Genomic DNA, 16982 nt, shown 5'->3' on the forward strand with positions numbered 1-16982 from the left:
GATGGGAGAGAGAAAGAGAGGGAGGTGAGGATGCAAGCTAAAGCTAGAGATGGAGGAGTGGAGAGGAAGACAAGATGAATGTGAAGGAGGGAACAAGGATGAAGGGAAGAAGAGATGGATGCAAGTAGTTGAGATGGAACAAGGGAGAGAGGGAGGAGAAAGGAGGCGGGTGAAAGGGAGGGAAGAGTGGAGAACGAGAGAGAGGAGGACGGAAAGAGTTTAGAGGCTTCACTTTCACTTGTAAATGAATGTGTTCATGCTTTTGAATTTGATCAGTTTTCTTTATCTTCACGAGGCTGAGCTAACTGCACTTAAAAAAATAAATCATTAGTTGGATTCCGTCAAAAACGTTATGTGAAGTGGTTCCACAAAACTGTTGAGTTGTTCAAAGGACACTTGGTACTAGTTGCTAAACTTAATGTCTTATACATTACTGAACACAGCTATGGGAAACCACTTGATATTGTGTTTTTTAAGTCCATCCAACATTTTATTTGTAAGTGTGCTGTGCTGGTGTCAAGCAGGCAGGGGATGTTGCTGTTCTGGAAAAGTCCTGATAAGACCCCAAACTGGGAAGTAGGGGCCGGTGTTGACGAGGGGTTCATTCACTATGTCGGTTCCGATTCTTCGTAGGTTATGTAGCACTGGCTGTCAGTGAGTCAACTCACCCAGGCTTCTTTCCTCATTGACATTATCAGGTCAAAACTGGGACTGAAAGTGCTCCGAAAACGGACCCCTTTCTTTGCCCAAACACTAAACCTGCATCCCCGGCGCTTTGCCAAGCTAGCGTCATTCCAGCCACGGCGAATGACTTCGGGCTAGGCTACTGTTGGAACAAGAGCCTGTGATGGGGGCATGTGCATGTTTTACGCCCTCCACTGTTCAGACCGAGCACCTGCAGAGTGTGTCATTTCCCCCACATCTCCGAGTAAACGCATTGATCTGCTTCCTGTTGTTACTTCTGATTCAAGTCGCGAGGTGGGTCTGTTAGTGGTGCCTGTTAGTGGTGCCAGTCTGAGCTAACGCAGAGATGACAGGAAAGAAAACGGCTCTTGAGCCGGGAATCACCACAGTCTGTTGACATGACAACATGACTCTGTCTTTACAAACTGTCATGTCACTTTATTTTGTGATCCATTTTTACCATTGTATCGCACTAACAAATATTTCTACTGAGGTATTGCTTTGGCAGTGCCCTGTACATGATTGTAATGTGTTGGTGGGAGAAAAAAAAGTATGTAGTCTATGAAATGCAATAAAGATGTACAGTATATGATCTGTTCTGTTGGTCCCAGGTCTTTGTGAACAGCAAGTCCACTGGCATGTCAGGTCCTTCTGCCTCTCTCTAAACTCTCTCCCTTTCTCTATCCCTCCCTTTCTCCCTCTCTCTCACTTTCTATCTCCCTCTCTCTCTCTCATTTTCTCTCTCTCTCCCTTTCTCTCTCACTTTCTATCTCCCTCTCTCTCTTCCACTATTTATTCTCTGTCTGGGAATCCCTGTTAAAATATCTGTAACCAGGGGTGATCATGACTGGAGAAAGAGCTCTCTCTCATGGTCTCTTTCTCTCCTTTCTGTTTTTCGGCTGTTCTCTTTCTCTCTCTCTCTCTCTCTCTCTCTCTCTCTCTCTCTCTCTCTCTCTCTCTCTCTCTCTCTCTCTCTCTCTCTGTCTCTCTCTGCACCCCTTCTCTCTCTGCACCCCTTCTCTATCTCTCTCTCGGCCCTGTTCCAGATGCTCCACAATACATTCTTTCTATCTGCTCAAGGCTGGTTGGTTGGTTGGCCGGCTGGCTGGAGGAGGAATGAGGAAACCGTGTTTTTTCCAGAAGTCTATGAATAGAGCCACAACCCACATCCTATAACCCCCTTCCACACTGCCCCTCCTCACACCCTCCTGTACCCTACACACACCCTCCTCCACCCTCCTGTACCCTCCTGTACCCTACACACACCCTCCTGTACCCTCCTACACCCTCCTGTACCCTACACACACCCTCCTGTACCCTCCTCCACCCTCCTGTACCCTACACACACCCTCAAGTACCCTCCTCCACCCTCCTGTACCCTACACACACCCTCCTGTACCCTCCTCCACCCTCCTGTACCCTACACTCCCTCCTCCACCTTCCTGTACCCTCCACACTGCCCCTCCTCGCACCCTCCCTTACACTGCTCCACCCTCCTCCACCTTCCTGTACCCTCCTCCACCCTCCTGTACCCTCCACTCCCTCCTCCACTCTTTCTAACCTCCTCACTGGTCCTACTCCAGCAGGTGTCCAGCTCTGCAACATGATGCAGGCCAGCCCAGACTGCAGGCTTCTGAACTGGGATCAGCCATGTACTGGACAGCAACCCTCCCTCTTCCTGTACAGGAACACTGTGTGCACTCATGCTCAATATGACAGGAAATGATGTCATGTACAATGTCAGTTCCACTGGCACTCTCAAGTCTAAAATAACACCGTGGTAGACGACCACTTTTTCTCTCCCCCCCACCACCTCTGTTCCCCCCCCTCCTACCTCTTTCCCCCACCTCTGTTCCCCCCCCTCCTACCTCTTTCCCCCACCTCTGTTCCCCCCCCTCCTACCTCTTTCCCCCACCTCTGTTCCCCCCCCTCCTACCTCTGCCCCCCACCTCTGTTCCCCCCCCTCCTACCTCTTTCCCCCACCTCTGTTCCCCCCCCTCCTACCTCTGCCCCCCCCACCTCTGTTCCCCCCCCACCTCTGTCCCCCCCCCCCTCTCCTACCTCTGTTCCCCCCCCCTCCTACCTCTGCCCCCCCCACCTCTGTTACCCCCCCACCTCTGTTCCCCCCCCCTCCCCACCTCTCTTTTCCCTCCTTCCCTCCCCTTCTATCTGTGTGTGATGGAATGCATGTCTCAGCAGTGTGACAGAGAGAGAGACTGAGAGAGAGACTGAGAGAGAGACAGAGAGAGAGACAGAGAGAGAGACTGAGAGAGAGACAGAGAGAGAGAGAGAGAGACAGAGAGAGAGAGAGAGACTGAGAGAGAGACAGAGAGAGAGACTGAGAGAGAGACAGAGAGAGAGAGACTGAGAGAGAGACTGAGAGAGAGACTGAGAGAGAGACAGAGAGAGAGACAGAGAGAGAGACAGAGAGAGAGACTGAGAGAGAGACTGAGAGAGAGACAGAGAGAGAGACACAGAGAGAGAGAGACACAGAGAGACAGAGACAGAGAGAGAGACTGAGAGAGAGAGTGAGAGAGAGACTGAGAGAGAGACAGAGAGAGAGACTGAGAGAGAGACTGAGAGAGAAAGACTGAGAGAGAGAGAGAGAGAGAGACACAGAGAGAGACACAGAGAGAGACACAGAGAGAGACACAGAGAGAGACACAGAGAGAGAGACTGAGAGAGAGAGACACAGAGAGAGACTGAGAGAGAGAGAGAGACACACAGAGAGAGAGACTGAGAGAGAGACTGAGAGAGAGACAGAGAGAGAGACTGAGAGAGAGACTGAGAGAGAGACAGAGAGAGAGACTGAGAGAGAGACTGAGAGAGAGAGACTGAGAGAGACAGAGAGAGACAGAGAGAGACACAGAGAGAGAGACTGAGAGAGAGACACAGAGAGAGAGAGACTGAGAGAGAGAGACTGAGAGACAGAGAGAGAGACTGAGAGAGAGTGAGAGAGACACAGAGAGAGAGAGACACAGAGAGAGAGACTGAGAGAGAGACAGAGAGAGAGACTGAGAGAGAGACACAGAGAGAGAGAGACTGAGAGAGAGACAGAGAGAGAGACTGAGAGAGAGACACAGAGAGAGAGAGACTGAGAGAGAGACTGAGAGAGAGAGAGAGAGAGAGAGAGAGAGAGAGAGAGAGAGAGAGAGAGACTGAGAAAGAGACAGAGAGAGAGACTGAGAGAGAGACAGAGAGAAAAAGAGAGAGACTGAGACAGAGACTAAGAGAGAGACTGAGAGAGAGACAGAGAGAGAGACAGAGAGAGAGAGAGACTGAGAGACTGAGAGAGACAGAGAGAGAGACAGAGAGAGACTGAAAGAGAGACTAAGAGAGAGAGAAACGCTGAAAGGGAAATAGAGGGGATGTCCTACTAATGGGATATAATTCAGCCTTAAGATTTGGGGAACAAATAAATGATGTTGTCAAAGGTTCTTTTTTACAACTCCATGCCATTGCAACATGGAAATCAATCCTGTATTTCAATAATATGAGTCTGTTCTGCATGCCTTGGTTGCATCAAGGCCAGAGTGATGTTGTTCACTGGACATAGGAACATCTCTGTTGTCTGGAATATTATTTTGCTTGCTGTTAGGTCCTGTCCCATGATCGATGTTTTGAAATAATATATTAAGACCAACTTGATCTCCTGAGCCTATGAAACTGTGTGAGTTCAGCAATGTTGCCCTTGTGGTAAATGTGGTAACCATTGTAGTTCCTTGTATTGTCTTGGCTAATAGTGCAGCACTTTGGCTAATACTGGTTGGTTGTTTTACCACTTGTGCTGCCTTCGGGTCACATGACCCAAAGGTTCATAACCAACCATCGTTGTGTTTACCCAATTTTACCCAATGCAAAAACAAATACAAATAATTTTCTTTTAACCTTCGTAATGTGGGGGGTCTGAGACAGCCCGACGGTTAAAAGAAAAAGCTTCACTTTGTTTTTGTATGCACTAAAGTTGTTGCAATATGATGCTGGGTCACAATGACTGATGGGTCACAATGACCCGAAGATAACGCAAGGGTTAAAACAACCAACCTGAAGAAATGTGACATCACTCACCTGTTGAAGCCACCAGCCAGAACAGCTCTTCAGGTTCACCTAGCGTCATAGAGCGAGAGGTGGAACTGTCTCTTTGAGGACTGACACTGAGAGGAGGAACTCTCATATGGTGTCTGTGCCTGGGGTTGAGAACAGCAGTAGATCAGATCTGTTTGGCTCCACATTCACCCTCAGTTATGCAGCTAATTGAAATCAGGCATGGCAACTGTTGGTCTGCTCTTGTGTGGAAGCAGGTCCAGAGAAGGACAGATGGAGTAAGAGGAATGGCAGGCAGGTTCAGAGAGGGAGAGATGGAGTAAGAGGAATGGCAGGCAGGTTCAGAGAGGGAGAGATGGAGTGAGAGGAATAGCAGTACATGACTGCAATGCTCTAACTATCCACAAATGTATGTTGGGGTTTAAACAGTCTGGGTTGGGTGACTGTCATGGTCACGGGTAGAGCAGAGCAGATGGTTGACCTTCCGTTGGGCCAACATGCAACTGAAGAGAGGAATTAGAGACAGACTGCAGTATGATGTGTGTGTCTGGGTGTGTGTCAACAGAGGGGTGTGTGTATGGGTGTGCTTGAGGGAGTACATTTCGGGGCCGTGTCTCCACTTGCCCAGCCAAAGAAAACAGCCATTATCTGGCACTGGCATATAATGTCTGTCTGGCTGGTTGGTGCTAGCAGATACTGACTGGCTGGTTGGCTATGTCGGTGTTAAAATTATTTTCTCCAGGTCTCTCCTTTTCTTAACACCTCCAGCTAAATCCACCTTCTCTTTCCCTCTCTCTTTCCCTCTCTCTCTTCACATATCTCTCTCTTTCCCTCTTTATTCACCTCTTTTTCTTTCCCTCTCTCTCTTTCCCTCCCTTTTTTTCTGTCTCTCTTTCTCTCTCTCTCTCTGTCGTAGTACAGAACAGTTAGCAAGGAAAACCTTCACAGCTCTCTCCCTCTCACTATCTCCACATCCTCCCGTGTCCCTGGTGTCCACAGCCCTGGGAGGGCAGACCAACAGGAAACAGAGATGCCAGCCACCTCCCTCTGGGATCCTGGAACCATGGTTCAGCCGTAGGCGTGACTGTGCACAACTGTGCTGTCATCAGAAGAGATCCTCCGACATGCTGGAGGTCTGACTGTGAAGATGAGGCGATGCTGTTGAGATTCTGGGCTGTGTTGATGTGGAGTCTTCACAGTAACTGTGTTGATGTGGAGTGTTTACAGTAACTGTGTTGATGTGGAGTCTTCACAGTAACTGTGTTGATGTGGAGTGTTCACAGTAACTGTGTTTGCCTGGTCACAGCTGGGCCACTGCTGTGTGGGAGATGTTTCTGGCTGGCTGAGTGGGTTCCTGTAAGACCCGCCCACTTCCCAGACTGACAAACACACACACACACACACTCTTATTTCCTCACACAATCTTGCTTTCTCACACAAACTCACTCTTGTTCTCTCTCACACACACACACATACACTTTGCTGTCTCACACACACACAATCTCTCTAACTTCCTTGCAAACACATCCAAAGACACACTTGGTACTCAGAAACTGCAATTAGAAGATGAAAGCAGACCCAAATAGACACCAAGTCTCTCGTGTGGCAGTGTGGAATTCAGATGGACCCAGCTGATTGGTTCTGGTTGTTGATCCCACAACAGGAAGTGCCAGAGGGTTCTGTCTGTATGTCATTAGAAGCAGTCACAACCGACACCCACCCCACAATCCCTCCCTTGCTTCCCTCCCCGCTTTGTCTCCCTCCCTCTTTCCCCTCTCTCCTTGATTATGGCATGTTATTCATTTAGCAGTCACTTTAGTCCAGCGCAACATAAAATACACAAGTGCAGAGGATGGTCAAGGACCAGAAGTGCTTAGTGCGTCTCTCTCTCTCCCCCCCTTCTCTCTCTCTCCCCCCTCTCTCTCTTTCCTCTCTCTCTCCCTTCTCTCTATCTTTCTCTCTCTCTTCCTCAATCATACACTAACTCTCTGAGGCCGAAAGCAGTTCTGTCGGGCTGTCTAAAGCACCCCTGTATGTCAGGTTACCATGAAGAAAAGAGTCTGCCTGCCTGCCTGCCTGCCTGCCTGCCTGCCTGCCTGCCTGCCTGCCTGCCTGCCTGCCTGCCTGCCTGCCTGCCTGCCTGCCTGCCTGCCTGCCTGCCTGCCTGCCTGCCTGCCTGCCTGCCTGCCTGCCTGCCTGCCTGCCTGTCTGTCTGCATCCCTGTCTGCCTGTCTGTCTTTATCCCTGTCTGCCTGCCTGTCTTTCATACTAATCTTTATTCCTTGTGGGTTTTGTCTTTCAGAAGAACACACAGTAATGTTACAGTCATGTTGGAGTACCTTTATCCTTCTCATCACACATGTTAGACATACAGAGGTACAGCATTCAGAGAGAATATGAAGGCACTGATTGGAATGGCAAAGGGATTTGTTGAATGTTAAGAGTTGGTCAAAACAACAGCAAAAGTTCCATTTAAGCACATCTCACTTGAGGTCCCAAGCTAAACACAGCGCCACTATTTTTCAGAACAGGCTCGTTCCCTTGTTTTCAGAAAGGCGACTCCCTAAGCATATGTTGCTAGCACGCCAAAAATAAAAACATAGGCTACACAGACACAAATAAAAAATTGCTTTGGTTATGCTGAAGAGAGTGAGTTAAATTAACGAACAAAATATCCACAAACCTGCACAGTCTGGGCTCGAAAAGTCTCTTGAAAAGTTTCTTGAAAAGAGACATAAGTGTATTGGAGGAGACCGTTAGGTTGGGTTGAGGTCCCAAATCGAACCCACCCGTGTCCACTCTGTGTGCAGACTACACAGTGGACATCCCCACCCTCACCCCAACACTCTCCTTTCACACTCCGCCATCCAAATCACCATCAAATCACCGTTTGCTCGCCACGACACTTCCGACAACCTCCGTACACGGCCGAGACGAGGTAGACCACCGCGGCCAGACAGGCGAACACGGCGGCGGTCAGATAGGCTTTGAACAGGCACCCGTGCTTGTACAGGTCCAGGTTACAGTAGGTGTAGCGCTCCGTTTGGTAACTCATCACCCCAAGAGCCGGCAGATAAAGCACAGCGGCGGCAACGTCGTGAACAAAGTTGCTTAGCAGCCACCGGTCGCCTCCCACGATGGGCACGAGGTTCTGCCGGTCCAGCAGCGTGACAAAGAAAAGCGCAAGGGTGAGAAGCCAGAAGAGAACCGAGACGAACAGGACAAAATGGACAGGTCCTTGGTATTTGTTTGCAGCGATGGTGACCCACAGCCCGGCTCCGAACACGATCTGGAGGATCCGAAGGACCCCGAGAAAACTTTTCAGAAACTTTCGGATATTCGCTGTCACCTGAGGCTGAGGGGACATCGCTGCACCGGGCATTAGGTCTTCGAGCAGGGCGGGGGCTCTGGAGCGGCCGCAAAAAGAGAACGGAGTGTTAAGAAAAACGAAATATGATACCAACAGGGTGGGGGCATCCAGAGGAAGGAGTGATTCAAATGGTCGGCTTGTCCTTTCTTTACACGGGCACGGGGTTTAAAACTAGAATGGGCGATTTCGTCTTTTTACGTTTCCTTAGTTGAATGCAGCGTCTGCTTCTTGGCACGGGGGCTGGGGGAAGGAGGCGACTCGAGAGCTAGTCTGCTCCTCCTCTTCCATCATCATCATCATCATAAGAGAAGGGGGAGGAAGAGATACACAAAGAGAGAGAGAGAGATGAGCTGCATGATTCAGTCCCCATCATTTAGTAGTCATCACAAAACTTCAAGGAACTCTGACTTGGTATTTGAGATGTCTTTGCTTGTTCGGCACACGCACACACACAAACGCACACACATTAGTTCACTGTCGCCTCAATCCCACAATTAGGCTTCCTACGTTTCACAATCAAGCCCAAAATGAATTGAAATTGAGGTGTCAGAATAAGTCTGATAACACGCACGCCGCCCCCCCCCCCCCTTACACACACGCACACACACTGACCATCTAATGTGAGTTGCCTAATTTGAACAAAGCCAGTCATGTGTTTTAAATTGTCTAGACTGCTATTGATTGGAGAGTCCTTCTTTGTAGACATATCTTTGCATACCTCGCGCGCACACAAGCACACGAGGGTCACGAACTAACGTCAGACGGACGGTCACCGACTTCTCCTGTCTTCTTCACCCTTAACGATTACCCGCTCTCAGGAAGCCCCGAGCCAGAACCATTGACGTCAATGGATTACACTGCTCCCTACGTGGCCGGGGGAGGACCCGCGGCACACCACGCCCCTCAGGTCAATGGTAGGTTTGGAAAAAACAACCCCAGTCCAATCGGACGGAGCGGTGTACATGTCTATGACGTCTGATTGGCCAATATCGAAATGTGGGCTGAGCCTGGAAACACTTATCTGCTGTTTAGTAAGAGCGTCTGTCAGGTCAGATATAAAGAGTCTTTATTGGGCGCTGTTATTACCAATATCAAGTTAATTAACCGGACCACTGAAAAACAGGAATACAACGTGAGACAATGCTGTAGGAAAATCTTAAAAGGCATCAACAATCTGGGGGTAGGTGAGTTGTCCATTTACCTTTTTTATGTCTTGCCAGCTGGTGTTTTGAGGCGCACAATAGCTATAGCCCGTTCCCCTGAACTACCTGTTTACGACACGCTTTTAAAGCGCTGAAGGCGGATACTCTGGACATTATACGTTGCAGGTTGCACCCAAATCGAATTCAATGTTTACAGACTAGATTGGCCTTTACCGTTATAGAAATAGTTTTGCTCTTGGCAAATAGTATTGTTCAGAAAATTCGGCTTAAACAGAGTGTAGCCTAGGTTTTATAATGTGTATGCATTGTGTGTGTGTGTGTGTGTGTGTGCGACCTGTTATTGCCTCTGTTGGTTGTTCGTTATTACTGTCTCTTTGTGTGAGACTTGGCCATGTCATCTGAGCTTCAGGGTGTCAGTTGAACACTCAGGGCTCTCAACTCACGCATTCGCCGTGAGACTCACACATTTCAACCATTTCTCACGCTCTCACGCAAAACCTAATTGTGTAGCGGCTACGTGGGACAAACGAAAAGTCGCTGAGAGGCTGAGGTTGGGTTGCTTCGTAGGCTGACGCGCTATTAAAAAGAAAAGATTCGCAGAGATCCAAGAAATGCGTGACGTTGACGTGGTTTTTATTGCTGAAAAGTATTGAAGTATTTGAATGTTCAGAAATCATAGTCAAAAGTTATTACAGCGATGTGGAAACATGTTGGTATCAATAAATGTTTGTGGTCAACAAAGAGTAAGGCGACCCATTCAGCCCCTCTTCCTTCATACAAGCCCCCAAGTGCACAGGTGCACAGGAGCTTTAACACTAATTGAGTGTCACCGCCCATACCCACGTAACTCCATCACACCGTAATCACACGATAATAAACAATAATACAAATAAGGCATTCCTGGCTCCTACACCTTGTATTTCTCTGAGTAAAGGGATCATTTGTCCCGCCATATGCATGTATTCTTTGTCTGGACTTAGCTATAGCCATGTCACTCCACCAGAACACCTGCAATAGACCTTGTGGAACTCCACAAGAACTCCAGAACACCTCCAATAGACCTTGTGGAACCCCTGGCCCTGTCCTTGACCAAAGCCCCTGTCCTTGTCCTTGACCAAAGCCCCTGTCCTTGACCAAAGCCCCTGGCCCAGACCTCGTCACTGGCCAGTCAAACCCAGTGAGCCTGAGTCTGAACTGGTATGAGCACCATCTGTAGGTTAATGGGCTTTCCCAGCAGACATCTTAAAGCAGGATTATGAACTAGGTAATGAGGCTGGCTAGCAGTCAACAGCTAGCAGTACAATGGGGCGGCTGTGGCTCAGGAGGTAGAGAGGGTTGTCTGTCAATCGCAAGATTGGCGGTTGGATCCCCGACTAGGTCATGTGCCGAAGTATCCTTGAGCAAGACTCTGAACCCCAAGTTGCTCCCGATGGGCAGGCCGGTGCCTTGGTAGCTCGCTGCCCTCGGTATGTGTGTGTGTGAGTGAGAGTATGAATGGGTGAATGAGAGGCAAACATTGTAAAGCGCTTTGAGTGGCGCTAAGGTAGAAAAGCGCCATATAAATGCAGTCCATGTACCATTTACAACCCTGTCAGCTAGCAGGATATCCATGGCCAGCTAGCAGGATAACCCTGGTCAGCTAGCAGGAGAACCCTGGCCAGCTAGCAGGATAACCCTGGTCAGCTAGCAGGAGAACCCTGGCCAGCTAGCAGGATAACCCTGGTCAGCTAGCAGGATAACCCTGGTCAGCTAGCAGGATAACCCTGGTCAACTAGCAGGATAACCCTGGCCTCACTAGTGCTTCTCCTCCATGGAAACAGAACGTGAAATGATGACTCTTAACACACTGCAATCTCCTAACAGAAATTCAGATCCAGTAGTGTGAATAAATGATAATAACATTTGTCTATGCATCAATCTAAACCTGTATTTCTTTCTCTCGTTCTCCATAGGTAGGTCCAGGCTACAGGCCCCTCTCTCCCCCCTCACTCTCTCCCCTCACTCTCTCCAAGCCTTTCTCCCGCCCTCTGTGGTGCCTCCCCGGCCCGGCTCATGGACGGCCAGACATCCTCCCCCCCCCCCCGCCCCCCCCTCCTCCTCGGCGGGGCCCCTGTGGCGGCTGAGCGAGCGCCGCAGCAGGAAGGCGGGGGCGGGAAACATCTTCACGGGGGTAAACCTGCGCCAGCTGCAGAGGCTGTTCCGGGCGGCTGGGGACCAGGATGCCGAGCGGCGGGCCCAGCTGGTGTGGGGCGGCGGGGACGAGGCAGAGCTGGCCCACGCCCTGGTGGAGCTCCGGACCCGGGGCCGACGCAGGGGCATCCGGGGGGAGGGCCGCAACGTGCTGGGCTCCCATTGGCTGCAAGCCTTCAACCACCTCAGGTAGGGCCGGGAAGGGGAGGGGCATGTATAGGTTTGCACACACTTTCACATCAAGAACAAATACACACCGACACACTTTCAAGCACTGCAAATTATTTGAAGCATGCTGGTACCCTCCCATGCCACCGTAATCAGTGAGAACCTTTTGAATATAACTCAGTCAGATATTAAAACACTACGCTAATCCTTCATTAGGACCGCTTCCCACCCCTCTACTGTTTCTATAACAACCCAAAAACCCTGTGAACTCTTTTGCCTGCCTCTCCCAGCCGGCTAATCCCTGCTCTGCTCCATGTCTCCTCGCTCCCCAGGATCAGGGAGAGCTCCACCTCAAGGCAGAGCAGGAACCAGGATCCCCTGGAGGAGGCTGGGGTCAGGCCAGAGAGCCCCTCCAGGGCTCCGGGGCCCCTACCAGGGCCCTCCAGTGAGGCCCAGGGCCTACCAGGGCCCTCCAGTGAGGCCCAGGGCCTAGCAGGGGCCACAGAGGCACCGGCCCCAGCCAGGGGGGGCCCCGGGCTGAAGAAAGCAACGGAGTGTGACACTGAGCGATACCTTCACCGCATCATCCACTAAGCTGCCCGTGCGGTATCGTCTCATGCCTTCTGGGACAGATTAAGTTGAAGATGTCACAAACAAACACTGTGTTTCCTTAGATACTGGGGGCTTGGAAGCCTGATAAGACAAGGAATCTCATGAGCACCAAAACACCTAACTGTTTTAATACCTCAGAACCCCCTCCCTTCTCCCCCCTCCAACCACCAAGAACCCTTCCCCCCCCCGCACCACCACCAGGACCCCATTCCCTGACTCACCACCACCCCCGGGACAATGCAATCCTACTAACCACACCCGCTACCCCCCGTCACGGCCAGAGTGGGTGAAACACGGAGCAATGCTCATCAGCCACATTTACATATACATATACATTTAGTCATTTAGCAGACGCTCTTATCCAGAGCGACTTACAGTAAGTACAGGGACATTCCCCCCGAGGCAAGTAGGGTGCAGTGCCTTGCCCAAGGACACAACGTCATTTGGTGTGGCCGGGAATCGAACTGGCGACCTTTAGATTACTAGCCCGACTCCCTCACCGCTCAGCCACCTGACTCCTGACCTGACTCCCACCTGACATCCGTAAATCCTGTTGATTTGTGTCTCTTTCACACTGCGTGCATACAGAGCTGACGTCTCACGTTCTCCAATGCGTGCGTCATGCCCTCCCTGCCACACACATGCCCTCGTCTGTTCATCAGTAGAGGACCTGCCTCTCAGGACCTGCCTCTGAGGACCTGCCTCTCAGGACCTGCCTCTCAGGACCTGCCTCTGAGGACCTGCCTCTCAGGACCTGCCTCTGAGGACCTGCCTCTCAGGACCTGCCTCTCAGGACCTGCCTCTCAGGACCTGCCTCTCAGGACCTGCCTTCCTGCCCTCTCCTCGTAAGCAGCTCGGGATGCTGCAAACCCACGGGGTTGTTTTACCACTACTTTACCCCAAAGACCAGAGGAGGTCCTTTTCATTCTTTAGCTTGAGGATTGCCTGCCGTGTGTGTTTGTGTGGCTGCGTGCGTGTGTGTTGATGAAGAAAGTGTTGACTAACTTCAGTTGAGTTCTGGATTTTAATAAGTATCAATCTGCAGATTGCGAGAGAAATCCAGACCTCTGACAATAAACACAACACCAGGCTTAGGTCTCAGTCATGTCTCTCTCAGCTCTGAAGGCCAGAGGACCATCTTTTATAGGGCACAAGAATGTAAACATAGATAGTGACAGTCAGGCAGTAATGGTGTTTCAACAGTCTTAGAGAAAGAGATTCACAGCTCCCAGCCATCATAGATGACCCCCCCCCCCCCCCCCCCCCCCCCCCCTGGTCATCACATGGGACATCTATTCAGCCTGACAAATAGACAATGTACTCTTATCAATTGCTAACGCACATGAGAACACACTATCTAGTAATCAATGACTACTTCTATTGATTGGTGAAAGTTATATAGATTAGTGAATTTTTTTGTTGATCAGTGAATAACATAAGTACACAGGAAATCCAATTTCCCTCCACAGAGTGTGTATGTGTGTTGTATGTGTGTGTGTTTCTGCTTGTGTGTGTGTGTCTGCGTGTGTGTGTGTGCTTGTGTGCCATCCTTCATATCAGCTGGTTTTTCCCCAAATTCAAACTTGAAAAATGTGTCAATATGCACTTTAAGTTATGATTTAATGGCACTAACATCTACACACTACTGGAATCTTGACACTCAAACAATAACAATGTTTTTTTGATTGTAGTATTTATCTTAATGTTGATAATCATTCTGTGATTGTCTAGACAGATTGTCTAGACAGAATAAAGACATCTTTGGAGAACTTTGCATTCACCTGAGTGTTTCGTTTAGAAATAATGATCTTCTATTGTGTGAGGATCAGACAGGATGAAGGGATGGAAAGATGGAAAGATGGAGGGATGGAGAGATGGAGGGATGGAAGGATGGAGAGATGGAGGGATAGAGGGAGGGATGGAGGGATGGAGGGATGGAGAGCTGGAGAGATGGATGGATGGAGGGATGGAGAGATGGAGGGATAGAGGGATGGAGAGATGGAGGGATGGAGGGAGGGATGGAGAGATGGATGGATGGAGAGATGGAGGGATGGATGGAAGGATGGAGAGATGGAGAGATGGAGGGATGGAAAGATGGAGAGATGGAGGGATGGAGGGAGGGATGGAGGGATGGATGGAGGTATGTAGTTATGGAGGGATGGATGGAAAGATGGAGGGATTGACGGATATATAGTGTGTAGACATATATACTGTATATATATATGTATATATATACATATATATATATATATATATATATATAGTATCTACCATAGTATGTAGTATGTCATAAAATAACATGTATATAGTGTCTACCAGGCTAAATAGCATGTATATGGTATCTTCCATACTAAATGGTGCACGCATGTAACAGGAAGTACACCCCCTACCCCCATGTATGGATCACATGACCTGGGTCATCATGGGGCCATAAAGACAGTGGACTGTTCTCTGAGTGGGATGATGATCTGGGCAGGTCCGTGTTGGGAGGTTATATACTGGTTCTGAAATGAATGAGTGTTGTATCCTAACTTACTCTGACGTGTTTTAAGCTGTGTGCCTCTGAAACGCAAGACAATTTAATTAAAATCTCATCTTTAAACAATGCTGTTGCTGTATTCAGTGTGGTGGGTGTCATAACTTCTGATATCCATGGTGGAGCTCAATGCAATATTAAAAGATCGGACCGCAGATTAAACTAAATCAACCCTGAACGTCATGACAGGCGTCACGCCTGTTCTGTGCGACCCTAAACGCTGTTCTTAATCTGCTGCCACCTAGCGGCAGGAAAGAAGAATGGCACATTATTTAGCTTTTTCCCCCTGACAAGTTCTTACTCAGTCGCTAGATGTCGGACGTGGACTTAAAATATGAAAGGACCACAGCGTCCGACTCACTATTAGCCCAATATTTACATTTACATTTAGTAAACGCTCTTATCCAGAGTGACTTAAAGTAAGTACAGGGACATTCCCCCGAGGCAAGTAGGGTGAAGTGCCCGGGAATTGAACTGGCAATATAGCATAAGGTTGGATAAATTAATTGATTCACTAAGCAGTGTTTATCGTAAATCTGTCGACACTGTTGTGGTGGGACTCATTTCTCGGAATAAGAGTCAGTTTACAGGTCAGAGGTGGAACAAATGGAGGCCTGGTGTAGGGATAATAATCTCTGCATGAATTTGGAAAAAACGAAAGAAATGATTGTGGACTTTAGGAAACCCAACAGGAGCCATCCCCCTCCCATCCGCATTGGGGAGGGCTGAGGTGGAAGTTGTCTCCAGCTACAAACACCTGAGAGTGCATATCAAAGACATGGAAAACCAACTGCAGTAGGCATGGTCAAAAAGGCTCACCAAAGGCTGTACTTTCTGAGGAGGCTAAACGGGCTGGTCTGGGAACGACAGTCCTTCCATGTTGTTATAGGTGTGAGGTGGAGAGCATTCTCATCTTGTGTGTCACAGTGTGGTACGGAAACTGCTCTGGTACAGATAGGAAGCCCCTGCAGCGGGTGGTTAAGACGGCCGAGAAAATGACTGGATGCAGTCTCCCGGCTCTCGGTGACACATACATCAACGGTCCGAGGCTACCAGCATCATGAAAGACTTTCCCCACCCTGCCAATGGACTATTCCCCCCCTCAGACAGGAGGCTGCGCAGCATCAGAACAACCAGGTTAAAGAACACCTTCGTCCCACAAGCTGTCAGAGTTGTAAACTCTGCCACACTCCATGACTGACAAACTGAACTTTTGACCTAAAAGTGACACTGAATTGTTTTACTTTGTTGCTAATTTCTCTGGTTCTTTTAGTATGTATCCATGTATGTGTATGATTGGTTGTCTGTATTTATTGTATTTATTTATGATGAGTAGTTTAGTTATTTATTTATGAGTGGTTTTAACCTGACCTCAGTACCTAATTTCGTTCCAGCTCACGTACCATGTTTTTAGAATGACAATAAATTATCCTTAAATCAATCAAGTTCTCCCCAGAGAAATCTTGACAGTCTATAAACCATCATGAACAGAGATGACCTCTCCGTCTGCAAATCTCTGAAAAGGGAGACGGATCAGAATACTTGTGACCGCAAGTTGTCTGACTCATGCACACACACACACACGCGCACACACACACACATGCTTGCACACTCAAATAAAACACCCACCCATCTCCGGATCAAGTGGCCACTTCATAGCATATGAAAATAATTTATAGGCCGACTTCTTCCCTAATTACTGAAATGATCATAAACCATGGAGCTTGACCAGAATCTGAGAATGAGATGATAAATGAAACTGCTGCTTCACTTGTCTCCTGAATCAGGGAATGATTGGCCTCTTTGATTACACCCACGTTCTTTAACAACCTGAGAGATGACATTAGAGGAGAGCAGGGTAAAGCAGAGGAGGGGAGAGGAGGGGAGAGGAGGGGAGAGGAGGGGAGAGGAGGGGGAAGGAGAGGATGGGAGAGGGAAAAGAAGAGATGAGGACTTGAAGTAAAAAAAGAGAATTTAAGAAGGGATTTCTGTGTGATTGACAGCTGAATCTGTTTCGTAAACTAAAGTCCATGTCTCTTCTGCTATATAATTAGAGCGTAGACCTTGGATTAGTACAGTTACATACACAGTGCATGGAGCACTGCTCCTGTTTCCATACCTGCACACACACGTACACACACTCCTACATGAACACTCGCACCTCTCTTTGACCACGGTTGTAGATGAGGTGCTATCTCTCTCTGTCTCCCTCTGT

General features: G+C 49.0%; 2 protein-coding genes across 2 annotated transcripts; one reads left to right on the forward strand and one right to left on the reverse strand.

Moving 5' to 3' along the window:
• Positions 1–7047: 7047 nt before the first annotated feature.
• marveld1 (MARVEL domain containing 1) lies at positions 7048–8899 on the reverse strand. Its single transcript, XM_047029915.1, has 2 exons — positions 8817–8899; positions 7048–8379 (listed from the first exon to the last, which is right to left on the reverse strand). Exon 2 carries the CDS (start codon positions 8108–8110, stop codon positions 7607–7609), a length of 504 nt encoding a protein of 167 aa, XP_046885871.1. The 5' UTR covers positions 8111–8379; positions 8817–8899; the 3' UTR covers positions 7048–7606.
• A 178-nt stretch (positions 8900–9077) lies between these two features.
• Positions 9078–12645, forward strand: avpi1 (arginine vasopressin induced 1). The gene is made up of 3 exons (XM_047029914.1): positions 9078–9282; positions 11214–11640; positions 11952–12645. Exons 1-3 carry the CDS (start codon positions 9093–9095, stop codon positions 12211–12213), a joined length of 879 nt encoding a protein of 292 aa, XP_046885870.1. The 5' UTR covers positions 9078–9092; the 3' UTR covers positions 12214–12645.
• Positions 12646–16982: the final 4337 nt, after the last annotated feature.

The sequence above is a fragment of the Hypomesus transpacificus genome, chromosome 11, assembly GCF_021917145.1.
Source record: "Hypomesus transpacificus isolate Combined female chromosome 11, fHypTra1, whole genome shotgun sequence".
Lineage (NCBI taxonomy): Eukaryota > Metazoa > Chordata > Actinopteri > Osmeriformes > Osmeridae > Hypomesus > Hypomesus transpacificus.